Genomic DNA, 27,427 nt, shown 5'->3' with positions numbered 1-27,427 from the left:
CACCCAGCCTCCTCAGGACCACATGGAACCTGTTCAGCTGCAGCTGAACTGCGTAGGTCGTGGCACATTGCTGGAGGCACAAGCCACCTCAGGAGCTGTTCTGCAGCTAGAATTGAAAGCTCCACTTCCCAAAAATGGGGGAGGAAGAGACAGCTGGGCACTAACCTCAGCTACTGATAAGCAAATGCAGTGGGCTAAAGTATAGTCCTAAGAACAGCTGAAGTTTGAGCCTGTCCAAGTTAGAAAGACACCAGAAGCCACCATCTTAACTCTGTGCCTGGCATGAGAGGAAGTGGGACTGACTGAAAATCACAGTGCTGGTAGGGACTGGCTTCTTTCCATCCAGATCAGATTGCAGCTCTAGCATAGGCACCAGCCCCATCTCCTGCAGAGAGAAAGCTGGGGGAACCTGTGCCAGCCTCTCCTGGAACTTACTGGCCAAGCCTCATACGCCAGTGATCATCATACTCTGGTGGCACCAGCCATGCCAAGAGCTATTCTAACTAGAATTGGAAGCTCCATTTCCCAAAAACAGGGGAGAAGGAGACAGTGGGGCACCAATTTCGGCTACTGATTAGTAGACTCAGCTGCCTAAGGTATAAACCTAGGAACAGCTAGGGTGTGAATCTGTCCAAGTTGGAAAGAGGCCAGTGACCACAATTTTGACTCCAACTCCAGTATGAGCGGAAGCTGAGCAGACCAAAAATCACAGTGATAGTAGTAACAGGTTTCTTTTGCCCAAATCAGCCTGCAGCCCTAGGCTAGGCTTCAGTCCCACCTCTGGCAGGGAGGAGGCTGGTGGGTCCTTTACCAGCCTATCCAGGCAAGTGCAGGTACTTTTGGACAGCACAGACTGAATAATTGGAAGTCTGCTGGGGCAATAGTGGTAATCTCTATCTCAGTCTCTCTGGCAACTACAGTCTAGACCTACACGACTTGGATTATTCCACACATCTGTGACTCTCTGTCCCTACCCCTGACAAAAGAGAAAGTTGGGAGAAGCTTCATCAGTCCCTGGGCAATGAGGGCAGCTTAAGCCTCCACAGCTTACAGCACCAACTACAAACTTGGCTCCTACTGCACAACCAGCAAGGGAGAAAGAGCAGGAAGCCCTAAACTAAAGAGAAAAACTGCACCCAGAATAAATACTTTAGTAAGCCACATGCCAAGACACCAATAAAAAATTACAATCCACACTAAGAAATCAGAAGATGTGACCCAGGTGACATAAAGGAGTTGAGGAAAGTAATCATAGATTTCCAAACAAATCTCCTTAATAAATCCAATGAGATGGCTAAAGAGATTAAGGATATTAAGAAGACATTGGGGGAAGCAGATTTGGCCCAACAGATAGGGAGTCCACCTACCACATGGAAGGTTCAAGGTTCAAACCCAGGGCCTCCTGACCTGTGTGATGAGCTGGCCCATACACAGTGCTGATGCATGCAAGGAGTGCCATTCCATGTAGGAGTGTCCCCCACGTAGGGGAGCCCCATGCGCAAGGAGTGCACCCTGTAAAGAGAGCCGCCCAACACAAAAAAAAAGTGCAGCCTGCCCAGGAATGGCACCGCATACATGGAGAGCTGATGCAGCAAGATGACGCAACAAAAAGAGACACAGATTCTGGGTGACACTGACAAGAATACAAGTGGACACAGAACACACAGCAAATGGGCACAGAGAGCAGACAACTGGGAGGGGGGCAGGGAAGGGGAGAGAAATTTTTTTTTAAATCTTTGAAAAAAGAAGACATTGGATGAGCACAAAGAATTTGAAAGCATACATAGAAAAATGGCAGATCTTGTGGGAATGAAAGGTGTAATCAACGAAATTTTAAAAAGCATTGGAATCATATACTAGCAGATTTGAGGAGGCAGAAGAAAGGATTGGTAAGCTTGAAAAAAATGGCCTCTGAAAGTGAACATACAAAAGAACAGATGAAGAAAAGAATGGAAAAAAATTGAACAAGTTCTCAGGGAACTAAATGACAGCAAAAGGCAAGCAAACATACATGTCATGGGTGTCCCAAAAAGAGAAGAGAAGGGTAAAGGGGCAGAAGGAATATTTGAAGAAATAATGGTAGAAAATTTCCCAACCCTATTGAAGGACATAGATATCCCTGTCCAAGAAGCACAATGTACTCCCATCCCAAAAAATCCAAAAAGACAAACTCCAAGACACATGCTCATCAGAATGTCAAATGCCAAAGACAAGAGAGAATTCTGAGAACAGCAAGAGAAAAACAGTACATAACATATAAGGGCTACCCAATAAGATTAAGAGCTGATTTCTCAATAGAAACCATAGAGTCATAAAGACAGTGGAATGAAATATTTAAGATACTACAAGAGAAAAACTTCCAGCCAAGAATCTTATATCTGGCAAGATTGTCTTTCAAAAATGAGGGTGGGTTTAGAATATTCACAGATAAACAGAAACAGAGATTTTCTAATGAAGGAAAGACTAAAGGGTGTGCTAAAGCCTGAAAAGAAAAGACAGGAGAGAGAGAGGCCTGGAAGAGAGTCCAGAAATGAAGATTATATCAATAAAAGCAACTAAAAGTGTCAGAAGAGTGGTAAAAATAAAATAAGACAGATAAAACTCAAATAGTCAGGAATAAACTTAGTCAATGATGTAAAGCACTTGCATTCCGAAAACTGCAACTCAATATTAAAACAAATCAAAAAAGGCTTAAATAACTGGAAGAACATTCCATGCTCATGGATTGGAAGACCAAATATCATTAAGATATAAATTCTACTCAAACTGATACACAGATTCAATGTAATTCTGATAAAAATTCCACCAGCATTTTTTTAATTGAAAAAAATGATTATCAAATGTATTTGGAAGGGTAAGGAGTCCTGAATAGTCAGGAACATCATAAAAAGGAAAAGCAAACCCTCATCTGCAGACTTTAAATTGTATTACCTAGCTATAGTAGCATAAACAGCATGGTACTGGCGTAAAGACCGACCAATGGAACTGTATTAGGCAGCCAAAGGGGTGCTGATGTAAAATACCAGAAACTGATTGGTTTTTATAAAGGGTATTTATTTGGGGTAGGAGCTTACAAATATCAGGCTATAAAGCATAAGTTACTTCCCTCACCAAAGTCTATTTTCATGTGTTGGAGCAAGATGGTTGCCAATGACTATGAGGGTTCGGGCTTCTTGGGTTCCTCCTTTCTAGGGTCTTGCTTCTCTCTGGGTTCAAGGTTCCTTTCTTCCCAGGGCTTGCTTCTTCCTGGGCTCAGCATTCCTCTTTTCCTGGGGCTGGCTTCTCTTTCCTCTGTGAGCTTACTTCACATGGCTCCAGCTTAAGGCTTCAGCATCAAACTCCAACATCAAAACTCCAACATCAAAAACCCTCAACTCTATCCTTTGCCATGCCTTTTATCTGTGAGTCCACACCCACCAAGGGGTGGGGACTCAAAGCCCTAATGACATGGCCCAGTCAAAGCACTAATCATAACTCAGTCACACCCTGTAACAGACCAGGTTATAAACATAATACGATATCTGTTTTTGGAATCCATAATCATATCAAACTGCTACAGGAACCAAATTGATTGTTCAGAAACAGACCCTCACATGTATGGTCAAGAGATTTTTGACTAGCCTGTCAAACCCACACAGCAGAACAGTCCATTCAACAAATGGTGGTGAAAGAACTGGATATCCATAGCTGAAAGAAGGAAAGAGAACCCCTGACTCACATTTTATCCAAAAGTTAACTCTAAATGGATCAAAAACCTAAAATTAAAAGCAAGAACCATAAAGCTCCTAGAAGAAATTGTAGGAAAATATCTTTAAGATGTGGTGGTAGGTGGTAAATTCTTAAAGGAGATAAGAGAAGGACTGAGTGTGCATATCCACCTACCGGGCTAAATTTTTTCCTAAGTATTTTCATGTTTGGTGCTATTGTAAATGGGATTGTTTTCTTAATTGACTTTCAGATTGTTCATTGCTAATGTATAGAAATACAACTATATGTTGATCTAGTATACTGCAACTTTGCTGAATTTGATTACTAGCTTTGATTTGATTACTAGATTTTTTGTGGATTCTTTAGAATCCCCTAAATATAAGATCATGTCATCTGCAAAAAAAAAAAAGATAGTTTTATTTCTTCCTTTCCAATTTGGATGCCTTCTATTTCTTTTTCTTATTTAATTGCCCTCACTAGAACTTTCAGAAGTGGCAAGAGCACACATTCTTGTCATGGTCCTGATCTTAGGGGGAAAGCTTTCAATCTTTCACCATTAAGTATATCAGCATAAGTGTTGCATAAACATTCTTTATCCAGTTGAGGAGGCTCCCTTCTATTCCTTGTTTGTTAAATGTTTTTATTTTGAAAGGAATAGATTTTGTCAAGTGCTTTTTCCACACCAGTGGAGAGGATCATGATTTTTTTTCCCTTTCATTCTATTAATATGGTTTATTTCATTGACCTATTTTCTTGTAGAACCACCTTTGTATTCCTTGGATAAATTCTACTTGGTCATGATATATAAACTTTTTACCATGCTGCTGAATTCAATGGAAGATCTTTTCATCTGTATTCACAAGGGATATTAATTTAAATTTTCATGTGATATCTTTGCTTCGTTTTGGTATCAGAGCAATACCGGACTCATAGAATAAATTTGGAAGTATTCCCTCCTCCTCAATTTTTGGGAGAATATGAAAAGAATGGTGTTAAATATTTTTTAATCATTTGACAGAGTTCACCAACGTATCCATCTGTTTTTTCTTTGTTGTTACATTTTTGATTACTGATTCAGTTTCTTCCAGATATTCTATTTCATCTTGAGTCAGTTTTGGTAGTTTGTTTCTCAATTTATCTATTTCATCTAGATTATTTAATTTGTTGGCATACAATTATCATAGTATTCTCTTGTAATACTTTTATTTCTTCAAGGCAGGCAGTCATGCCCCCACTTTTATTCCTGATTTTAGTAACTTGTATCTTCTCTCTTTTTTCCTTTGTCAGCGTAGCTAAACTTTGTCAATTTGTTGCTCTTTACAAACAACCAACTTTTGGTTTTGTTGATTCTCTCTACTGATTTACTATTCCCTCTTTATTAAATTTCCAGCCTAATCTTTATTATAATATTTCCTTCCTTCTGCTTACTTTGGGTTTAATTCTCCCTTTTTTCCTTGCCTAGGAATTTTAGTAGAGAAAATCTGGCATCCATTCAAAAGAAAACATGTAAAATACTATTTATACCAACATTGCAATAGGAAAAAGCTGAAAAATGGCCCAATTGTCTACAAAGGGTAAATGGATAAATTATGATATTGGCATACATTGAAATAATCAGTGAAAATTAATAAGGTAGAACTTGACATATCATACCACTGATACGCAAACAAATATTCAGCAAAAAGGTCATTTGCATAAGAATGCATTCAGTATGCTATCATTCTAATGAGAATATACATTTAAAACAACATCTGCTTCTTCACATGGCTCATTTCAAAGACAAAGCATCATGAAAATGTCTTAACTGGAGAGCCTGGATCACATGCTCACCTCTATTCCACTGGAGCAATGAAAGTGAATTTTCTGGCTTCTATCTTGGGAGGCAGGATTCATAAGATGAGAAATACCGCTAATCAAAACACCCCACTCAAAGTTTGCCGACTCTCCCAATAATATTTTTATAGGGCTAGGATACAATTCAGAATTACGTGTTGTATTAATGTGCCATATTTTTCAATCTTATTCAATATAGGACAGTTCCTCAATCTTTCCTTTTCTTTCATTACCTTAGCATTTTTTTAAAGAATATAAGTCAATTACTCTGCAGAATGCCACTCAATTTTGACTTGTGTTTCCACATGTTTTCAGCATGTTCTTTTGTCAGGAACACCACAGATGTCATGTTGTGTTCTTCTCAGTGCATCACATCAGGAGGCACATGATGTCAATTTGTCCATTAATGGTTAATATTGGTCTTCCAGATTTTTCCATTGTAAAGTTGATTAATACATATTACATACATGTTAATACATGTTACATTTATTGTTAATTAATATTTGGGAGGATCTTTTGAAACTATGTAAATATGTTAATCTTCATTAAATTTTAATCTACAAATTTTATCATCCACTGATGATTTTGCATGGATAAATTATTACAATGTAAATAGCATTAGCATTTTCAAAAATCCTTGTCTACCACACTCACCCATAGGTCTCTCAGTCTAAAGCAAAATTGGAGGGAACAGGGAAGTGGCTGTGGCTCAATCAGCTGGGCTCCCGTTTACCATATGGGAGGCCCTGGGTTCGTGTCCCAGGGCCTCCTTGTGAAGGCAGGCTCACCCACACTCTGTGAAGCACCTCCCAGCCCACATACATCACAGACAGCCGTGTCAGCAAGGTGATGCAACAAAGGAGGAAGACAAGCAAGAACACAGAGGAGTACACAGCAAATGGACCAGAGAGCAGATAGCAAGCAAGCCACAGGGGGGGAGGGGAAATAAAATAAATACAGACACAGAAGAACACACAGCGAAAGCACACAGAGAGCCAACAGCACGCAGAAAGCCACAAGGAGGGATAATTTTTTTTAAATTGGAGGGAACAAATGCTTTACAGATAGCTAAAGACAAGTCTTCTTAATCACAGGCTGATTTTAGGGTCAATCTCCAAATAGAAACATTCATCTCACCAAACAAAAGCTGAAAATTAAACACAGTAAGTACATGAGTTCTTGGACAAAACCAATCTTTGAGCCCCCAAGATCATGTTCCTCTGCTTTTGAAAATCCTTTTGTCGGGGATAATCAATATAGCAGTAAGAAGTCACATGACTACTATAATTTCCATATAAAGATTTAGGAATTCAATGTATAAAGATTTGAAAAGCCTTGAATGGTAGGTGTCAGTGAACAAATGGAGGAATAGTTTTTAGGGCTTTAGAGGAAATATAGGAAGGACATAGGACCTTTCAGCATTCCATCAGAAAACAGTTATCAGGATACAAAAGACTGAAGGGAGAGTAAAGGGGATGCTTGAGAAAATGCAAAATCTTTCTCCATCTTTCATGCTATTTGATTAATCTGAGATGGCCACAGGAACAGAAGGCAAATACCCTGCCTGCAACCATCCTGAGAAGAAATATGGCCTTATGAACATCAAGCAAATAATTAAGGTATATTATTTAGCATTGTACCCAGCATATCACAAACTACTCAAAAACCTGTTATTGTTTATTTCCTGTTATTAATTTTTAATCATTATTATTACTGTAGTTCCCATAATTATTTTTTCCTATGTTCTTGTGTTAGCTTTCTCAGTCTCTTTGGACTGTCTTCCCTAATCCCCTATTAAAATTTCAGTTGCAGAATTCTCCTCAAATAGGTTTTATTAGCATGTTCTAATTGTGGGTCTCCTAGGATCTTTTTTTCTTTCCTCAGTTGATTAGATGAGGTCTCTTCTGAATAGAATGCTTAAAATACGTGATTTCAGTCTTGTGTAAAATCAGCAAAGGAGCATACATCCAGGCTCAAACGACACAGAACAGAGGAAACAAGACCTTGAAGGGAGAGTACTTCTTAGGTTTTGTTACCACTACTATAAATATGCTTAATTAAAACAAGGCAGCATCTCAAGGGATCACTTACTGGTCACAGTGTATTTTAAATTAATGTGGAAATAAGAAGTGGCAAATGACAGATAAGCTAGTATATAACAAGATGAGTAGGAAAGTTCCTACTAAATTCTCATAAGCTTGTTTGTGAACTTTAAAGAATAATTAGGTCAACAAGTAGTGACAGAAAAACAAGCAAGTGAAACTTCATACCACCATTCATCCACAACTAGCTTTTAAATCGTGACTCATCCCATGGACATCTATGGGTAAAACCCCACAGCATTTGCCCTGAGAGTCAAGTGTAAGTATATTCTCAGTTTATAATTGTAGCAATGTTATATTTCTGTGTTTGCAGAGCACGAAAGCATATAACTAATTTTTTCATCTTTTGAATTAAAACGTAACTTATGCTTGTTTTAAAACATTCAAAAAATATAGACAGGTATAAAGAGAGAAATCTCCCTTATGTCCCCCTCATCTCCTGTTAACAGGTTAATTTTTAAAAACTTTGACTATGCACATAAAAATATAATTTATATATATATATATATGTTTTAGCCCAAGTGAGATCATATGATACATTATTGTTAAATAGCCTGCTATAACCATGTAGCAGTATATCAAATACATACAAATTATTTCATACAAATCCTTCCCCTTCATTTTCATTGACTTCACAGCATTTTGTAGGTTGGATGTTCCAAAATTACGTAGTCATTTTTCTATTAATGAAAATTTAAATTGTTTCCAATTTTTTAAGTTACAAACAATGCTAAAATTAACAGCTTTGTAAAATCTAAAATTCTAAAATTATAGCATTTGTGTAGAATAAGAATGTGAAGTTTTGAATAATAACATTCAACTATTATCGAAAGACCAAAAGTCAAGGAGCCTGGACATTCACCACATGACATGACTTTATTCCATACATCCCAGTGATTAGGACGTTCTTGGGGGCAACTGCAAGAATGGATCTCTGGTGTTCCAGATAAGAACAAAGCCTTGGGGTGAATAGAGGGGGGTTTGAGATTTCTATATTTCAGAGATCTTTAAAAGTCAGAACAGCATGAAAAAGTCCAAAAGACCCTTGGTATTCAAAGCTGTTTTCTCTTTCTTTCTTAAAAAGAATATTATGATAATAATCTGGCAGCAGTTTTCCTAGCTCTCTGGGTTGGAGCTACACCCATACCCATGGAAAGTAACCCAGCCCATCCTGGAGGTTTAAAAAATATAGGAAGGGGAGTCTAGGTGTAGATAAACACTTCTCCCTAAGTGTCTGTGGGGAGAATTTAAAGTGGTTCCTAAAAGCCTCTCTTGAAATCATTAAATGTCTAAAGTTTCTCTTTCCACCAATGTCAGACAGATAAGTATCTTGAAAACTAAACACAAAGGGAAGTTCTGTGCCCAAACAAACACACATTAAGTCACTTTTAAAATGTTACATTACCCTACCCTCAATAACAAATAGAACAAATACAGATGTTTATTATTTGGTGACAGAAGGAAAACCTCAAAATTGCTTGTTGAAATTCTAGCAGAGACAAGATAACACATGTAACATCAGTGGAAGAGAGAAAGATAACGGTAAAATCAATTTAAAGATTCAACCAACTTTTCCGATTATTGCTGGACAAAAAAGCTAGGGAGAAAATGTACAATATGGTAAATCTCCACGCATAAAGGGGGAAATGGAGAAGCAAAGGGGAAAAGAGAGAAAAGTACGCTACCTTTTTCTGATGTATTTAACAAATATGTATTTTGCCCATACTATGTGCTTTTACCACTGCTATTGAGAGGTAAAAGAATACCAAAAAAGGAGGAATAACTTATTTAAAAAGAGCATAGCCCAAAACCAACCCTACAATAATTCAATAAATGTTGATTCCTTGTTCTTCCCCTGCTCTTAAGTCATAACTTGCAATTCATTTCTGGAAAGATAACAAATACACAGAAAATAGAAAATGGTTAATGCCTGAAGAGAGTGCATCATGTTAATTCTTCTCCTAGAATCAGACATCTCTCTACATTTACGATGGCTCACAGATATTCAGATATTCATTTTGATATAAAAAGTCTACATAGCGTCTCACAGCGCTAATTAAATTTTAACTGTAAAGTTGCCTTACTCAGATAATAGTGCTTAGCTATTAGACTCCAGTCATTTTTTACTATGCCACCGCTTGAACAAGAGGATACAGCCTCTCACACATACCTCTAGATTCTCCTAGCCTTATGACTTTGGAAGTAGAGAGACACCCTAGTGACAGGAGGCATGTGTTTTCCAGGATCAGTTTATGGAATATCTTCCAATTAAAAGTTTGCCTAAAAATGCTAGAAATCCCCTTTTGGATGTATATAGCTAAATACACAGGAACATAAATTTGGGTCAATGGTCTATTGATAATTTTTTTTCAACTGGCTCTTAAAACTTAAAGTTACAAAAATGCCAGTTTCTTTAAGATCATATTTTTTAAAACTATTGTTTTATAAAAATACAGTTCTTAAGATATTTAACTAGAATACCTATCAAGGAGTTTGGAAATTTAAAGAGGTTTCATCACAGGATAGAAAGGTGCTGAGATATATTTTAACATATTAAGTTTAATTTGGTGGAAAACTTCAAAAATGCATTATATAAAAAATAATAATAAATGTATTATAGAGAAAATGAAATAAGAATTCAGCCCTAGAAATATCAATTTGAGAGGCAGCATGAAAAAGGTAGAAAGCAGGATCATTCCACTGATTTGGAGGCTAAAGCAGATGAACAACTTCTGAAGAATGCATGTTTAGGAGAAAGAAAAACAGCCAGAATAAGCATTGCATCATTAGCAGCCAGAGTAAAGGAAGAAAAATTAGGAAGGGGATATTGGGTTAAAGGCAGAAATTAGTATATTAGAAGAAAAATTCAAAGACAATGCAGAGGTAAAAAATAATGTGTGGAAATTTTTAAAAGAATAAGCAATAAGCAACTAGTGTTTAACAAACTTGTTAAGAAACAGAGAAGAACGTTTGATCAGCATATATTTTAGAATTAGAAGAATTCGTTAGCTATGTGATCTTGGTCTGACTGCTGAAGCTTTTCAAGACTCGGTTTTACCTCCATCACCACCATTATCCTCACAGTATCATCATCCAAATTACCTCATCAGTAAGATTTAGATAATAGTTATACACGCTCTGTCTCTAGGTGAAGAAAGGAATCAGCACAGCATGGTAGTGAAGTGTACAGATTCTGGAGTCAGGCAGCACGGGTTAGAATCCTGTCTGTGTATTTAAAATAATTTATCAACCTCTCCAAACCTCAGTTTCCTCGTCTGCAAAATGGGAACAGTTAATACCTCAAAGTGTAGTTATGGGAATCAGAGAACATATCACAATGCTTGGCACATAAGTTCTCTATTAAGCTTAGCTATTATTGTTATTACAGTGGTAACCAAATAAGGCAATGTATGTGAAAATGTTTTTTAATTTATTAGATGGTAAAAAGAAAAAAGCTTTTTTTTTTACCCTTTTATATTTCCAAGAGTCAGAAAGTGATTTGAAAAAAGAAGAATTGTCTACTCTTTTTTGAATAGAAGTATGAGAAGATGGGTATGGGGACAGAAATTTCCTTAAGAAGAAAGGTAGAAGAGCAGGAGCATGCCAGAAGGTCTTGTACTAATTATTAATAAAATGGAGGTGAGTTATCTGCTAAAGTAGCTTTGAGAAGAGACTGAGGATTTAAGAACTGTGGACAGTGCTTATTTAGATTAGCCATTGTGAGGAGAGTTCTAGGAAACCACACATGAAATGTTCCCTTAACAACTAGCAACTCTACACTAAAATCCAGCATCAGGAATTCACAGTGATAGGTTAGCAAGCTTTGAGGTATTTTCAAGCAGTGCTCTTTGTCTCAAAGGCCAAGACAGAAAAAAAATAATTTTCTGTTTTTCTCCCCAGTGGACTGGATATTAGTTCATCAGAAATAGAAGGATGAAGAGATAAAGGTCCACATGGTGAAGAAAGAAACGCTGAAATAACTGGCTGTCGCATCAAGGCTGAAAAGGAGTCTGGATAGCTAGAAAGGGATTCTATGACTAAATCTCAGGTACAAGCAACTGAGTGTCCAGAGCTCCTTGTGACAAGAGAACTGCAGGTTAGAGGGAGAAGTGGCTGAAAAAGTTCTCAGTGGGTAGAGTCAGAGAGACAGATAAAGCAGATACAACCCCCAGATATCGGTTCCTTCGAGGGCTAAAGAGACCCATGGGAGTTATGGTCATGGCCGATGGGGTTAACTACCAGGTCAGATGGCCCCTTTTTGGAACTGGTGTTTATGTGTGATGAATCTGGACTCAGATGGGATCTTCCTTCATAAGACTTTCATGCTAAGGTGATGGAGGTGCAGTTAATGTTGGGGTTTAAGATATATTTAGCGGATTTGAATCTCTGGACTGACAATGTGATAGCCAGGTCCTGAGCCTCAACAGACTCCAGCACCTACAATATGATTTATTGGACTTATCACACTCAGCTAAGATGGAGTTGAAGAAGGACAACCACCACACCATGGAGCCTAGAGTGATTACAACTGAAAGTGGGAGGATTGCATCCAACATCCATGTGGAATCTGAGCCTCCTCTTGACATAGAGGTGCAATGGACACAACCAATCCAATGTCCACATAGAAGAGGTGGCATTGGATTGGGAAAAGTGGACATGGTGGCTGATGGGTATGGGGAAAGGCAGGAAGAGATGAGAGGTGGAGGCGTCTTTGGGACATGGAGCTGCCCTGGATGGTGCTTCAGAGGCAATCACCAGACATTGTAAATCCTCACAGGGCCCACTGGATGGAATGGAGGAGAGTATGGGCCATGATGTGGACCATTGACTATGAGGTGCAGAGATGACCAAAGATGTACTTACCAAATGCAATGGATGTGTCATGATGATGGGAACGAGTGTTGCTGGGGGGGGGGGAGAGGTGGGGTGGGGGGGTGGGGTTGAATGGGACCTCACATATATATTTTTAATGTAATATTATTACAAAATCAATAAAAAAAAAAAGTTCTCAGTGGGGATGGGGAATGGCAAGATCAAGATGACAGACATAGAACTATAAGGTTGGATAATGAGAACCAGAAGAAGCCATGCTACAGATTGGTCAACAGCAAAGAGGAAAAGTAATAACAAGGTCAAGGAAATGGGTGTCATTAACGTGCATACAAGCAAATCTAAAATCTGCATTGTGTTTTAAAAGTAATAAGTTTTAAATGTTTAAATACTTATAAAATAGATTTTACAATTTTAAGTGAAAAATAGATTTTATAAGGAGGAATGCTTGAATTATATGCCTGATATTAAAAGAATCTATATAGTTCCTTAATGAGGTTGATGAGTTAGAAGTTGATTAGGTTGGTCAGCAAGGTCATAGTAAGTTAGCAACAAGATGAAATCAACATAGTTTACAATTTTAAGTGAAGAAACAAGTTACTACAGCATTTTAATGTAGTTGTCAATAATAAAGATATTTGGTTTCAAAATTATTAAAGATCTTTCAATAGTATAAAGAAACTGACCTTCTTAGCAATCAGTTTAGAATCAACTTTATAACAAGTTTCAGAACAAGTGTAAATGTAACTTAAATTTTATTATAATAGCTATGTAAATATTCAGAGTTGTCCCTTATCTATATAACAGAAAATTACATTCTCAAAGAATGCTGTAAATAGTCTCCAATCTTGCAAGTTTTTCATTAGAAACTCCTAAATAAGGCTTACAACTTCTGATGTCAGTTATATTTTTCTAGACAGAAATAATTTTTTAATAAGAGTAGAAGTGGAAGTGGAAGAAATATGGTAGCAGAAAACTGAAGAGACACCATCTGTTACAATGCTGAAAATATTATAGATAGAAGAACTGAGACCTGAGGAAAAGCAGACAATAGCATCAAAGATTTAGAGACTGATGACATTAGTTATGATAGTTCTAAATATGAAGAGGTGTCTTTGGTTATCATGGTGTTACTGATTCCCTCCTAAAGTCTCCTCAACTAAAAGTGACCTCTTTTCTTCTCCCCCTGAGAACAAGAGAATGATGGAAATGAGACATTATTGTTAAAATAGCAGATATAAAGGTAGTGCAAAAGTAGGGGCAACTGGGTGGACTGGGGGAGAGAGCAGACTACAATGTGGACCGCTGTCCATGTGGTGCAGCAGTGCTCCAAAATGTATTCACCAGGTGCAGTGAATGTGCCACAATGACAGAAGAGGTTGTTGATGTGGGAGGAGTGGGGTGAAGGGGGCGGGGGATATATGGGGACCTCATATTTTTTTCATCTAACATTTAAAAGAAAATAAAGAAGAAGTAAAAAAGTAGGGGCAACGTTCAAGGTGAAAATAGAAACAGAAACTGGAGAAAATAATGATCGAGCAACAATTTAGAAGGCTAGGAAGGTACACGGGAAGCACGGAAAGGGGCCATAAAGAAAATCCTCTTGGGAATTTAAGAAAATAGTTCTGAAAAGTCAGCCCTTCTACAACAGAAAATCTCATTCGAAGCATGTTGGCAGAAAAATGGGAACATCTTAATCTCTCCTCTGTGTTCCTGAGCTCTTCTCACCTTATTTCTTCCCTTTGTACGTTCACAGGCAGCAAAGGTTAGCAATGAAAAACCAAACCTTTCTAACTGAATTCATTTTGCTGGGACTAACAGACATTCCAGAGCTACAAGTTGTAATTTCTGTACTTCTCTTCCTCACCTACATATTCAGCATCATTGGAAACCTGATAATCATCACCCTGACACTACTGGACTCCCACCTCCATACTCCCATGTATTTCTTCCTCCGGAATTTCTCCTTCTTGGAAATTTTCTTTACAACCACTTTCACTCCTAGGCTGTTATTCAGCATCTTGACTGGGAACAAGAGCATCAGCTTTTCTGGCTGTTTCACTCAGTATTTCTTTGCCATATTCCTCGGGGCCACGGAATTTTACCTTCTGGCTGCCATGTCCTATGACCGCTTTGTAGCAATCTGCAAACCCTTGCATTACACAACCATCATGAACAACAGGGTCTGTATTCAGTTGGTTCTCTGCTCTTGGCTGGGTGGGTTCCTTATCATCTTATTCCCCATCATTCTGACCAGTCAGTTGGATTTCTGTGCCTCCAATGTCCTGGATAATTATTATTGTGATTATGGACCCCTCATGGAAATATCTTGCTCAGACACAAGTCTCCTGGAACTGGTTGACTTTTTCTTAGCATTTGTGACATTGATAGTCACCCTAGTGCTGGTGATTCTCTCCTACACAAGTATCACCAGGACCATTCTGAGGATTCCCTCTGCCCAGCAAAGGAAAAAGGCCTTTTCCACTTGTTCCTCCCATATGATTGTCATCTCACTCTCTTACGGCAGCTGCATCTTCATGTACCTAAAACCTTCAGCAAAAGAAGGAGTTGCCTTCAGTAAGGGAGTAGCTGTACTCAACACCTCAGTTGCCCCTTTACTGAACCCCTTCATTTACACTCTAAGGAATAAGCAAGTACCACTGGATGGAACGTGAGAGAGTCTGGGCTATGATGTGGACCATTGACTATGGGGTGCAGTGATGTTCAGAGATGAACTTACCAGGTGCAATGGATGTATCACGATGATGGGAGAGAGTGTTGCTGTGGGGGGAGTGGGGGGCGGGGGCGGTGGGGTTGAATGGGACCTCATATATTTTTTTTAATGTAATTAAAAAATAATAATAATAATAAATATTAAAAAAAAAAAGGAATAAGCAAGTAAAACAAGCCTTCAATGATATGACCAGAAATATAGTGAGTCTTTAATAAACATAATGACCTCAAACTCTAAGGAAATTCTGAATAATATTGATGAATTCCTTCCCTGTGAAAGTTCAGGGAAAGTTTCCTACCCACTCCTTGTTTAAAAATTTTTTTAAATCTCAGATAATTTTATTATGAGAAGCTATCAAAGTTACATTTCAAACTTGCCAATGAGGAGGAAATCTTTCTGGGAGAAAAAAAATCAATTAAATATATCTTTCTAGTAGATTATTTTGGCCAGACATTAAAAAGATTCAAAAAAAAAAAAAGCCACTCTCCTAACTTTTTCCAAATACAGTTCTTTTAAATAAAAAATAATGTTACTTATGACAATGAGAAATGTGTTTTTTATGGTCATTTCAACAATTAAATATATAGACTTGTGTAAAAAGATCACCTGTTACCAGAACTGTAGTTGGTACTGGGGTTTAATATATACCCAGGGGACTTGAATCTCTGGACTGACCATATGATAGCCAGGCCCTGAGCTTCAACAGACTTCAGCTCCTACACTCTGGTTTATTGGACTTACCCCACTCAGCTAACATGGAGGTGAAGAAGGCCAACCACCACACCAGGGAGCCAAGAGTGCCTACAACTGAAAGCAGGAGGATTGCATCCAGCATCCATGTGGAATCTAAGCCCCCTCTTGATATAGATGTGGAGTGGACACAACCATTCCAAGGTCTACAGGATGGAGGAATAGAATATGGATTAGAGTGGACTTACTGATATTCTATTCATGAACTATTGTGATTAGTGATCAAAGAAAATGTGGCATTGGTGTGGAGAAAGTGGCCATGGTGGCTGCTGGGGGTGGGGAATGGGATAGTGGCTGCTGGGGGTGGGGAATGGGAGGAAGAGATGAGGTGTGGAGGCATTTTCAGGACTTGGAGTTGTCCTGGGTGATGCTGCAGGGACAGTTACCGGACACTGTATGTCCTCCCATGGCCCACTGGGTGCAACGTGGGAGAGTGTGGGCTATGATGTGGACCATTGACCATGAGGTGCAGCAATGCTCAGAGATGTATTCACCAAATGCAATGAATGTCTCATGATGATGGAGGAGATTGTTGCTATGGGGGGAGGAGTGGGGTAAGGAGGGTCAGTGATATATGGGGACCTCATATTTTTTTAATGTAATATTAAATAAAAAATAAAGAAATATATATATATATATAGAGAGAGAGAGACTTTTTAAGCTTTCAGTTCTAATTCCTACCATGGTATAAATCAATAGATACATAACCCCCAGTAGATTTTTTTAAAGACATTTATTTTATTTATTCCACCACCCCCCTTGCAACTTGTTCCTTTCTTTGATATCTCTTCTCTGTGTCCATTCGCTGCATGATTTTCTGTATCTGCTTGTCTCCCTTTGTTGCATCATCTTGCTGCACCAGCTCTCCACGGTGCACAGGTCAGCTTGTCTTCACAAGGAGGTCCTAGAACGTGAACCCAGGGCCTTCCATATGGTAGGCGGGAGCCCAACTGATTGAGCCACAGCTGCTTCCCCCTAGTAGATATATTTTTATAGGAAAAAATACAGATAGATAACATTATTAATCTGAGTACAAGGAAGAAACAAATTTAGGATTAAATTTAAATTTAGTATCTATTGTCACAGGATCAATAGTCATGGACTTACTGGTAAAGTTTAGCTTTACAGATGAGGCTCTTAATTTTGTCAAAGTCTATAAGAAAGATGTGCAAACATTTTATCAGAAATACTAGTCACCTCCAAGAAGAGGTAATAATTACATCTTGGATAAAGTTCTACTCCAGGTCACCTTTTCTCAGGTTGGAGACATTTTTTTTTAAGGCTCCACATCAGGGATTGAACCGGGGACGTCCTAAGTGGGAAGCACGCTCAACCACTGAGCCACTCGGATTCCTTGAGTTGTTTTTTTCATTTCTTTGCTTGTTCTTTGTTTCCAGGAGGCACAGAAACCAAACCCAAGACCTCCATGTAGAAAGCAGGCACTCAACTGCTTGAGCCACATCTGCTCCCCAGAGACTATTTTCTTTTTCATCCTTCTCACTATAACTCTAAAACTGCCTCTTTTTACTACAAAAAGTATCTCTACTGCATGAAATTGTAGAGTTTCCAACTCTATCTTGCCTTCCTGTCATGAAATAGGAATGGAAACTATTTCCAAGGGATCCCTAAAAATGTGAACATCCAAATCTCCTTTTAAGGGCAGATTCTGGAAAAGTTTCAATCTCAGTTCATATTGACAATTCCCAAAATCTGCAGGGCTCTATGAGTATGTCTGAGCTCTAGGGAACAAAGTCTGTAGAAGACCCTGAAGAGTCTGGTAGTGAATGGGGCTGCGTATGAACTTATGGAAGAGCCTACAAAATTTTTTAAGGGTTGATTTTTCCAAGACAGTAAAAAGAGGGAGGGTAAGTAAACCTATATACGGGTATACCTTATTTTACTATGCTTTACTTTATTGAGCTTCACAGATATTGTGTTTTTTACAAATTGAAGGCTTGTGGCAACCCTGCATTAAGCAAGTCTATCATATCAACACCATTTTCCAACAGCGGGCACTCAATTTGTGACTCTGTGTCACATTTTTATTAAGGTAAGTATACTGGGGGGTTTTTTGTAGACATAATGCTATCATATAGTGTAACCATAACTCTTAAATGCACTGGGAAGCCAAAAAAGTCATGTGACTCACTTTATTGTGATATTCGCTTTATTGCAGTGGTCTGGAACTGAATCCAGAATATTTCTGAGTTATGCCTGTAATGGTAAGGTTTCTATATCCCAAAACTAGTAAAACATTGATTCTAAGTAGACTTCAAAAAGCATAAGTATTGTAATCCCTAAACAAATGACTTTAAGAACTAAACAGAAATACAGTCAAACTCACAAATAATTAAAATAGAATACTAAAAAAAATTCAAATAACTCAAAAGAAGGCATGAAAAGGGAAACAGAGGAACTAAAATCAGAGGAAAATAATAGTAAACAGATAACAAAAATGTTAGGCAGAAGTCCAAATATATCAAAATTACATTAAATGTAGTAGGTCCAACACACTATTTAAAATCCAGAGAATGTAAGAATGGCTTTTTTAAAAATGAACTAACTAAATACTGTCAATAAAAACTTTTCTTCAAATGTAATGACTTAAATAAGTTAAATAAATGGAAAAAGATATACTATGCAAAGAGTAATTAAAAGAAAGTTTGAGTGGTCATATTAATGTCAAACAAAGTAGATAACAGAGCAAAGAAAATTACAAAGGATAAAGAGAGATGTTACATATTGATAAAAGGTTCAATTCACCAAGAAGAAATCCTAAATGTATATGTACTTAACAATGCAGTTAGAAAATATATAAAGCAAAAATTGACATAACAACAAGGAGAAACAGAAAAATGCAAAATTATAGTTGAAGATTTCAATAATCCTCTCTCAGTAAATAAGGAAGAATATAGACAAACTGAACAACCCCATCAAATTAAGTAGGGATATAAACAAACAATGATCCTATCAAAAAACTGAATCTGGCTAAATATTTGTAGAAAATTCCACCTAAAATAGGGAGAATACAGAGTTTTTCACATGCCCATTGAACAAATTTTACCAAAATAAACCATACCCTAGGACATAAAACAAACCTTAGAAATTTATAAAGAATTGAGATGATACAAAGTATGTTCCTAAACAATAATATAATTACTCTGGAAATAAATAGCAGATATATAACAAAACTTTGCCAAGCACTTGAAATTAACACGATTCCCAATAATTCATGGCTCAAAGAGGAAGTCTCAAGGGATATTAGAAAATATTTTAAATTGAATTAAAAAAGACAAAATAAAATGAATTGTGATGTATTTTAGCAGTGCTAAGAGAGAGATTTACAGCATTAAATGCTTATATTAGAAAAGAGAGAAGGTCTCAATTTTTAATATAAGCTTCCACCTTAAGAAAAATAAGAGTGCAGAGCAGGTGTAGCTTAGTGGTTAAGGACCTGCTTTGCATACATGATTGAACACAGGACCTCCTAAAAAAAATAGAGTAGAATAAGCCCATAGCCAGCAGAAAGAAAATAATAATAACAGAAATCAATGAAATTGAAAACAAAAATAATAGAGAAATTTTTTTTTAAAACCTGGTTCTTCAGTGGACTAAAATAGACAATATTATTCTAGCAATGGAAAAAATTTTATCACTGATAAAAAGGCAGTGGCCACCAGAGGTTCTGAGGGGAGGGAGAGTGAAGAATAGATGTAACATGGGGACATTTTCAGGAATTGGAATTGTCCTACATGACACTGCAATGACAGATACAGGTGATTACACATTTTGTTATAACCTATAAAATTGTGCAGGACAGTGTAAACTATAATGTAAACTATAGTCCACAGTTAGTAGCAATGGTTCAATATGTGTTCATCAATTGTAATAAATATAGAACACTAATGAAAAATTTTGTTAATGTGGGAAAGTGTGGGAGGGAGAAAGGAAGGGCCATATGGGAATCCCTATATTTTTTGTGTAACATTATGTAATCTAAAGCTTCTTTAAAAAAAAAAATTTAAGCTAGTTCTTTGTGAAGACCAATAACGTTGATAATCATCTAGCAAGACCAACAATGGAAAAGAGAAAGAAGAAACAAAATCCCAATACCAGGAATGAAAAAGGGAACATCACTACAGAATCATAAACATTAAAAAGACTATACTGGGAAGATGTGGCTCAAGTGACGGGGCTTCTGCCTACCATATGAGAGGACCCAGGTTCGATCCCTGGGGCCTCCTGATGAAAAAGAGAAGAAGACGTGTCTGCACAGCGAACCAATGCCAGCATGAGTACCTGTGTGCTGAGCTGGTTCCCGCATGGGTGAGTCACACGGCAAGATGATGATGTATCAGGGGAGAGACAAGGGAGAGTCGAGGTGAGGTGCCGTGGAGACCAGGAGCTGGGGTGGCAGGGTTGACAGTGAACCTCTCTCCCAATCGAGGGTCTCCAGGATTGAATCCCAGGGAATCCCAGAGGGGGCAGAATGGGAGAAGAGGAAAACATGGACAGCAAGGGCAGCAGGGTGGGAGGAAGGAAAGGGGGAAAATGGATAAATAAATAAATCTTTTTTTAAAAAAGACAATACTTTGGATAGCTCATATGATATGTGAATATATCTCAATACTGCCAAATAAATAAATAAATAAATGTGCAAGGACCACCTGAAATAGTAGCTATATGTGGCAGGGGAAGCATAGAGATTGAGAGGTGAAGAATTTCCTTGTTTGCCTGTTTTTTGTTTATTATTATTACTATTGAAATAATGAAAATGCTCTAATAATGATTGAAGTGATAGGTGCACAACTATGTAATTATACCAAATACCATTGATTGCACACTTTGGATGATTTGTATACATTATTAATATGTATCAATAAAATTGATTTGTTTTAAAAGCAAAATAAAGGAATACTACTATAGCAGTTGATATTATTTATGAATTTGAGAAAAAGAGATACTGACTATGTTTTTTAAATGGGTGGTTCCTCTGGGTGTGATACCCTTTGACTGCATTAAATTCAAAGGTTATGTTTACTTCATTAAATTAAGATTAGGGTTTTGATGCTGCCACATCAGTGGAGCATTGAGTCTCTACCCCCTTGGTAGGCAGACACTCACACAGAGTTGAAGAACACAGGGAAAGAGAGACAGCTCATTAGACACAGCAGAGGCCCAGGGAAGAGAAATGAGCATGATAGTCTACAGCTGACATTGTGAAAAGACCAGAGCAGCTGAGCCAAGAAAGAAAGAGACAAGCCTTATGCCAGCCTATAGCAGAGATCAGGAGAAGCTAGGACCACGAAGCCTTAAGAGGAAGAAATAAGGCTGAACCCTTGCAGATACAGGACTTTGGGTGAGAAAGTACCTCTTATGATACTTTGAGTTGGACTATTTAGGGCCTTATGACTATAAGCTTCTATCCCAAATAAATATTCTTTATAAAAGTCAACAGAGTTCTGGTACTTTGCATGAGCACCCCTTTTGGCTGACTAATACAACTACAAACAGATATATTACAAGTGCTCATGCAAGGGATAACTGGTCCTTTGTTAAGAAGTTAACAGTCAGGGCGGCGGACTTGGCCCAGTGGTTAGGGCATCCGTCTACTACATGGGAGGTCCACAGTTCAAACCCCGGGCCTCCTTGACCCGTGTGCAGCTGGCCCGTGCACAGTGCTGATGTGTGCAAGGAGTGTCGTGCCACGCTGGGGTGTCCCCCGCGTAGTAGTGCACCCTGTAAGGAAAGCCACCCAGCACAAAAGAAAGTGCAGCCTGCCTAGGAATGGTGCCACACACACAGAGAGCTGACACAACAAAAAGAAACACAGATTCCTGTGCCGCTGACAACAACAGAAGCAGACAAAGAAGACACAGCAAATAGACACAGAGAACAGACAAGGGTGGGGTGGGGGAGGGGAGAGAAATAAATAAATAAATGAATGAATGAATGAATAAATCTTTAAAAAAAGAAGTTAACAGTCAGCCTAAAAGCTTTCTTGACTGGCTTCAACTTTAAGATGATATTGAGGGAAGTAGATGTACCTCAAGTGATTGGGTTCCCATCTACCATATGGGAGGTTCTGGGTTCAACTCCCAGGGCCTCCTGGTGAGAGTGAGCTGGCCTGCATGGAGAGCTGGCCCACACAGAAAGTTGGTGCAACAAGATGACACAACAAAAGGAGACACAGAAAGGGACAATGGGGGATGCAGCAAACCAGGGACCTGAGGTGGCTCAAGGGATTGAGTGCCTCTCTCCCACATCAAAGTTCCTGGGATCAGTTCCCAGTGCCTTCTAAAGAGAAGATGAGAAGAGAAGACAATCAGACACAGGGAGCACATGGCAAAAGGACACAGAGCAGAGAGAAAGTGCAAAAAGACAACGGAGGGGGAGATAAATAAAATTTTTAAAAGATGATATTGAGGAAGTTTATATAATTGATTAGAAAAATCAGCACAACAACTTATAAACCCTGCTCAAATTCCTCTGCTTATATCCAGGGTCTCTTTTATCCATAGAGATTCTGGGAAGCACATATGTCTGTTATTTCTTGAATTATATATATTGTAGGTATACTAATGTTCCAATCAGCTATAATCTGATCATGTGTAGAATTATCTGGAACTTATGAAAATAGTCCTGGACTTCCAGTCAACCAAGATGGTGGCATAAGATGCCTCAGGGTTCCATTCTCCCACAGAATCATTGAACAACTAATAAAAACCGGCAGAGCATTTTTCCTCAAGACTCCAGAAAACAGATACGGGTCACAGCAACTGGGCAAGTACTGAGTCAAGAAAACAAAATGTAAAATGACAGGACAAGCTTGCTGCACCCTTGTTGGCTCACCCCCAAACCTTCCTGGGTACAGTGTAGAGCCAGTCTGTGATTCCATTGTGGGTCCCTTGCCCTTCCCAGAGGGAGCAGGGAAACCCCTATGTACATACTGAAGTGTATCTGTGTGCCTACTAGGGTACCTGAAAGACTGAACCAAGACATTCATCTCTTAAAGTAGATACAACCCCAGGTATTGGTTCTTCTGAGGGCTACAGAGACCCACAGGTTCTATGGTCATGGCAGATGGAGTTCAGTGCCATGTCAGTTGGCCTACTTTGGAGTTTGTGTTTCTATGTGATGGAGCTGGACTCAGATGTGATCTTTGTACACAAGCCTCTCCTGTTACTTTTACTGGACCTGTAGTTGGTGCTGTAGTTTAGTGTATACCCAGGGGACCTGAATATCTGGACTGATCATGTGATAGCCAGGCCCTGAGCCTCAACAAACTTGCAACTCCTACACTCTGATTTATTGGACTTACCCCACTCAGCTAACAGGGAGGTGAAGAAGGTCAACCACCACACCAGGGAGCCAAGAGTGCCTAAAACTGAAAGCAGGAGAATTGCATCCAGCATCCATGTGGAATCTAAGCACTCTCTTGATATAGATGTGGAGTGGACACAACCATTCCAAGGTCTACAGGATGGAGGAAGAGAGTATGGATTAGGGTGGATTTACTGACATTCTATTCATGAACTATTGTGATTAGTAATCAAAGAAAATGTGGCATTGGTGTGGAGAAAGTGGCCATGGTGGCTGCTGGGGGTAGGGAGTGGGAGGAAGAGATGTGATGTGGGGACATTTTCAGGACTTGGAGTTGTCCTGGGTGATGCTGCAGGGACAGTTACCGGACATTGTATGTCCTCCCATGGCCCACTGGGTGGACTGTGGGAAAGTGTGGGCTATGGTGTGAACCATTGACCGTGAGGTGCAGTGGTGCTCAGAGATGTATTCACCAAATGCAATGAATGTCTCATGATGATGGAGGAGGTTGTTGTTATGGGGGCAGGCGTGGGGTGAGGGGGGAGGGGGGTAAATGGGGACCTCATATTTTTTTAATGTAACATTAAAAAATAAAGACAAAAAAAAGACATCTCTGGCTCACCCCCCACCCCAGAATTTGACCTGCAGGAAAAAGGAGCTTGGAGACAGCTGAAGTAGTTTAAGAAACAGTTAAATCGAAGTGGCCTAGGGCAAAGTGTTACCAGTTTTGACATATACAATAGAGTACCTGGAAGGGGGGAGGGAAACTACTTCACAGGGAGTAGTGGGAACACTAAGAATCCTACAAACAGGAAAATTCCTAAGGCCACAAGCAAGTACAAGCCCAGGACAAGATTCAAGCTCAGGAAAACAGAGAGGACCCTCACACTTTCACTTCAGGATGATCTTGATAGAAGGATCTGAAGAACACCAACCAATACAGAGCCAATTAGCAAAGAGCAAAAGATGTTTTTTTACTTTAGTTGGTTTGTTCTTCATGGAAATCTCTGTTATATCACTAGCTGGATACAAATGTAAGAAAAAGACAGCACAGGGACTAAATCCTAGAGTTAATACTTTAAAATATTAAAATGTACATTGTACAAGAGGAGGACTGTTGGAAAATGATTGAGTAGGGAGCTCCAAGAATCGTTTTTCCACCTAAACAACTATTGAACTAAAGGGAACTGCTTAAATCAATTATTTTGAAACTCCACACAGTCTAGTAGAACACTGTGCAGCATCCAAGAAAGAAATGGAGGAAGAGGCTGGTAAATTGCCATAATTATTGATGAATTTCCCCCTCCCTGCAGCAACTACCATCCCTCAGCCTTCAGCCCCATGGCAGGCAGCAATGAAGACTGCAGCCCAGACTCCTAGCTCAGCTTCATGGTTCCAGGGTGGGATATAAAGACCTACTCCTCCAAATTCTGGGGGGATGGGGCAGGGTCTGAACACTTATCACTGCCTTTGATCAAATACTTCAGATCACTTGGGGCAGACTGAGGGTGGCCATTATTGCAACCCCCTCAGGTAAAAGCAGCAGAGGAATCTTAAAGACAGTAATCTATCCTCAAAATTATGGAAAGCAGTTTAAAGTCTGCAGTAACTAAGTAAGAACAAAATTTAAAAAAAAAAACAAACAGCCTTAAAGCCATAGAAGAAGCTCCTGACACCTATACAGGCTGCTCCTGACCCTTCTTCAACATGGGGTGGAGCCAGCCTGTGTTCTCACTGTTGGTTCCTATCCCTGTTCCAGAAGGAGTAAAGTATCTCTTATACACATAATGGATCCCTGTATGTCATGGCCATATAAGGTGAAGGTATGAAAGACTGAGCCAGGAAACTGTCTAGGTTTCACCCCCTCAGAGTTTGTCCAGGGTGCAAAAAAGCAGCTTACAGACAGCTGGAGCAGTATGGGAAACAGTTGAGTCATGGCAGCCTAGGGCAAAAGAGGACCTGCAGTGAGTCTCACATGGAACACCCAGATGGGGGAAAGTTCTATTTCAGGGGTTTAGAGGGAGCATCTGAACTTCTGCAAACTGTGGATGGGGAATTCCTAGGGCTGCAAAGGAAAACAAGCCCAGAACAGCTCAGAGAAGACAGAGAGGATTCTGCATTTTACATTTGCCTAGGGCTGATCTTCTTAAGAAGTGGTAAATTCTGAAGGAGACTACCTGCCAAAGTGCAGCCAATTTGCAAAAACTCTGAAAGATGATTTTTGTCTTTGTTTACTTCTTGACCTGTCATATCACTACCTGAGTAAAATTTAACTAACAGACAGCTCAGAGACTAAATCCCAGATTTCACACTTTAAAATAATAAATTGTGCACTTTACACAAAAGATTTCAAGACAAACAAAGAAATAGGAAAATAGGCCCATCTAAAGGGACAAAGGAACAAGAAATACAAAAGAACAGAAATACTGGTTTTGAAGACCACAGTACTTGAAATGAAAAACTCTCTAGATGGTTTCAACTACAGATTAGAGCTAGCAGAATAATCAATTATCTCAAAGACAAGACAACTGAAATAATTCGGGCATTGAAGCAGAAAGAAAACAAATAATGAAAAGAACCTAAGACACCTATGGAACACCACCAAGCATACCAATATACACATTGTGGGAATCTCAAAGGAGAAAAAACAGAAAATGGGGCAGAAGGAATACTCAAAGGGTAGAAAACTTCCAAAATTTAATGAAAGACATCCAACAAACCTCAAACAGGATAAACACAAAGAGAACCACACCCAGACACATAGTAATCAAAATATCCAATGCCAAGGACAAGGACAGAGTTCTGAAAACTGCAAGAGAAAAGCAATGAGTTATGCACAAAGGAATCCCAATAAGATTAGGAGCTATGGAGGCAAGAAAGCAGGGGTATGAAATATTTAAGGTGATAAATGAAAACAAGTGAAAACCAGCAATATTATATCCAGCAAAGTTTTCTTTCAAAAATGAGAGAAAATTGGAAGCAGCTGTGGCTCAAGCAATTGAGCTCCCATTTACATATGGAGGACTCAGTTTCAATCCCTGGGACCTCTTGGTAAAAAAAGAAAAAAGGCATCCCAGACCTGCATGGTGAGGCACAAGACCACTGCATGGCATGGAGAGGCGCAAATCCCCCATGCAGTGAAGCAATGCACCAAAAAGACAGTGACACACCAGGTTAAAAAAAAAATGAGGGAAGATAAAGACATTCCCAGATAAAGAAAGGCTGAGGGAGTTCACTACCACAACACCTGCCTTGCAAGAAATGCTAAAGGGAGTTTTTCAGGCTGAAAGGAAAGGGCATTAGACAGTGGTTCAAAATGGCATAATCAAATAAAGACCACCAATAAAGGTACACATATGGATAATTTCAAATGCCATTACTGTTAGGCCCCAAGACAGGGCCTTTATGGATAACCAGAGATGACATGAAGAAAACTTCAACACGAGAGTTAGGCAAGCTCACATTTATTACATCTGCAGAGATAAGGAGCCAAGGTCAGTGTAAAGTAACTCAGACCCAACTCCCTGTGCTGCAGTTTCACTCTTGCTCAAATACCCAAGTTACTAGCTGGCATTTGCTTTGATTCTGCATTAGTTTTAATGCATATGGATGAACACACATAGCTGGTTATATAATTGTATGATTAGTATCTTCAGGAAACCATGCTTGCACATACATTGCATGATCAAGAAAAGGGTGAATAACCCCACCCCTGGGTGGGAATTTTACTATGTTAATTAAGTAAGATGAAGTGAGGACAGCAAGGGGCTGCTTCTGTGCAGGTCTGGCCAACTGGTCAAAGCCAGTTTTCATACTTCAGTGCTTCAACAGGATGTTCTTGACCACCAAAAGTGGAATTTGGCACCAAGAGAGTGTTCAATCTCATTACCTTCTAATTTACACACAATTCTTTCCTTTGTATCCTAGCACCAGGGACAAAAAACAAGTTACTTTCAGATATTTGGTCATCCTACATCTATCATTACTATCATAATTTTTGGCACGTAACTCTATTTTGTATTCCTTACAGGTGCTAAAATGAAAATTGTACATATAATGTACAAAGCTATAATTTGTAACAAGAAAAAAAGGTGGAGGGTTGGATGTGTATAGAAACAGAGTATGTTTATACTATTGGGGTTAAGAT

At 38.8% G+C, this 27,427-nt stretch overlaps 1 protein-coding gene and 3 long non-coding RNA genes across 6 annotated transcripts in view; 2 read left to right on the top strand and 2 right to left on the bottom strand.

Annotated features, from left to right (window-relative positions):
• LOC139440117 (uncharacterized) overlaps positions 1–6,322 on the bottom strand; it is a 34,128-nt gene extending 27,806 nt beyond the window's left edge. The window contains exon 1 of the long non-coding RNA XR_011650172.1: positions 6,196–6,322. This is a non-coding gene — a long non-coding RNA (uncharacterized lncRNA). The remainder of the gene's footprint in view (positions 1–6,195) is intronic.
• A 120-nt stretch (positions 6,323–6,442) lies between these two features.
• Positions 6,443–7,883, top strand: LOC131280735 (uncharacterized). Its single transcript, XR_009188430.1, has 3 exons — positions 6,443–6,704; positions 7,074–7,160; positions 7,759–7,883. It is a non-coding gene; the product is annotated as an uncharacterized lncRNA (long non-coding RNA).
• A 6,305-nt stretch (positions 7,884–14,188) lies between these two features.
• On the top strand, positions 14,189–15,148 carry LOC101440467 (olfactory receptor 6C4-like). Its single transcript, XM_004466059.3, has one exon. It carries the CDS (start codon positions 14,246–14,248, stop codon positions 15,146–15,148), a length of 903 nt encoding a protein of 300 aa, XP_004466116.2. The 5' UTR covers positions 14,189–14,245.
• Positions 15,149–16,716: 1,568 nt separating this feature from the next.
• The window catches only part of LOC131280569 (uncharacterized), a 79,627-nt gene continuing 68,916 nt past the window's right edge, over positions 16,717–27,427 (bottom strand). For all 3 annotated transcript variants that reach the window (XR_009188204.2, XR_009188206.2, XR_009188205.2), the window contains one exon: positions 16,717–16,932. This is a non-coding gene — a long non-coding RNA (uncharacterized lncRNA). The remainder of the gene's footprint in view (positions 16,933–27,427) is intronic.

Source organism: Dasypus novemcinctus, chromosome 12 (genome assembly GCF_030445035.2).
Source record: "Dasypus novemcinctus isolate mDasNov1 chromosome 12, mDasNov1.1.hap2, whole genome shotgun sequence".
In the NCBI taxonomy this organism is placed as follows: domain Eukaryota; kingdom Metazoa; phylum Chordata; class Mammalia; order Cingulata; family Dasypodidae; genus Dasypus; species Dasypus novemcinctus.
Note: the sequence above shows the minus strand (reverse complement) of the source record. Positions and strands in the feature narration are given on the sequence as shown.

Coding starts and splice junctions, on each gene's coding strand:
- LOC101440467 (XM_004466059.3), top strand. CDS start 14,246: ATGAAAAACCAAACCTTTCTAACTGAATTCATTTTGCTGGGACTAACA.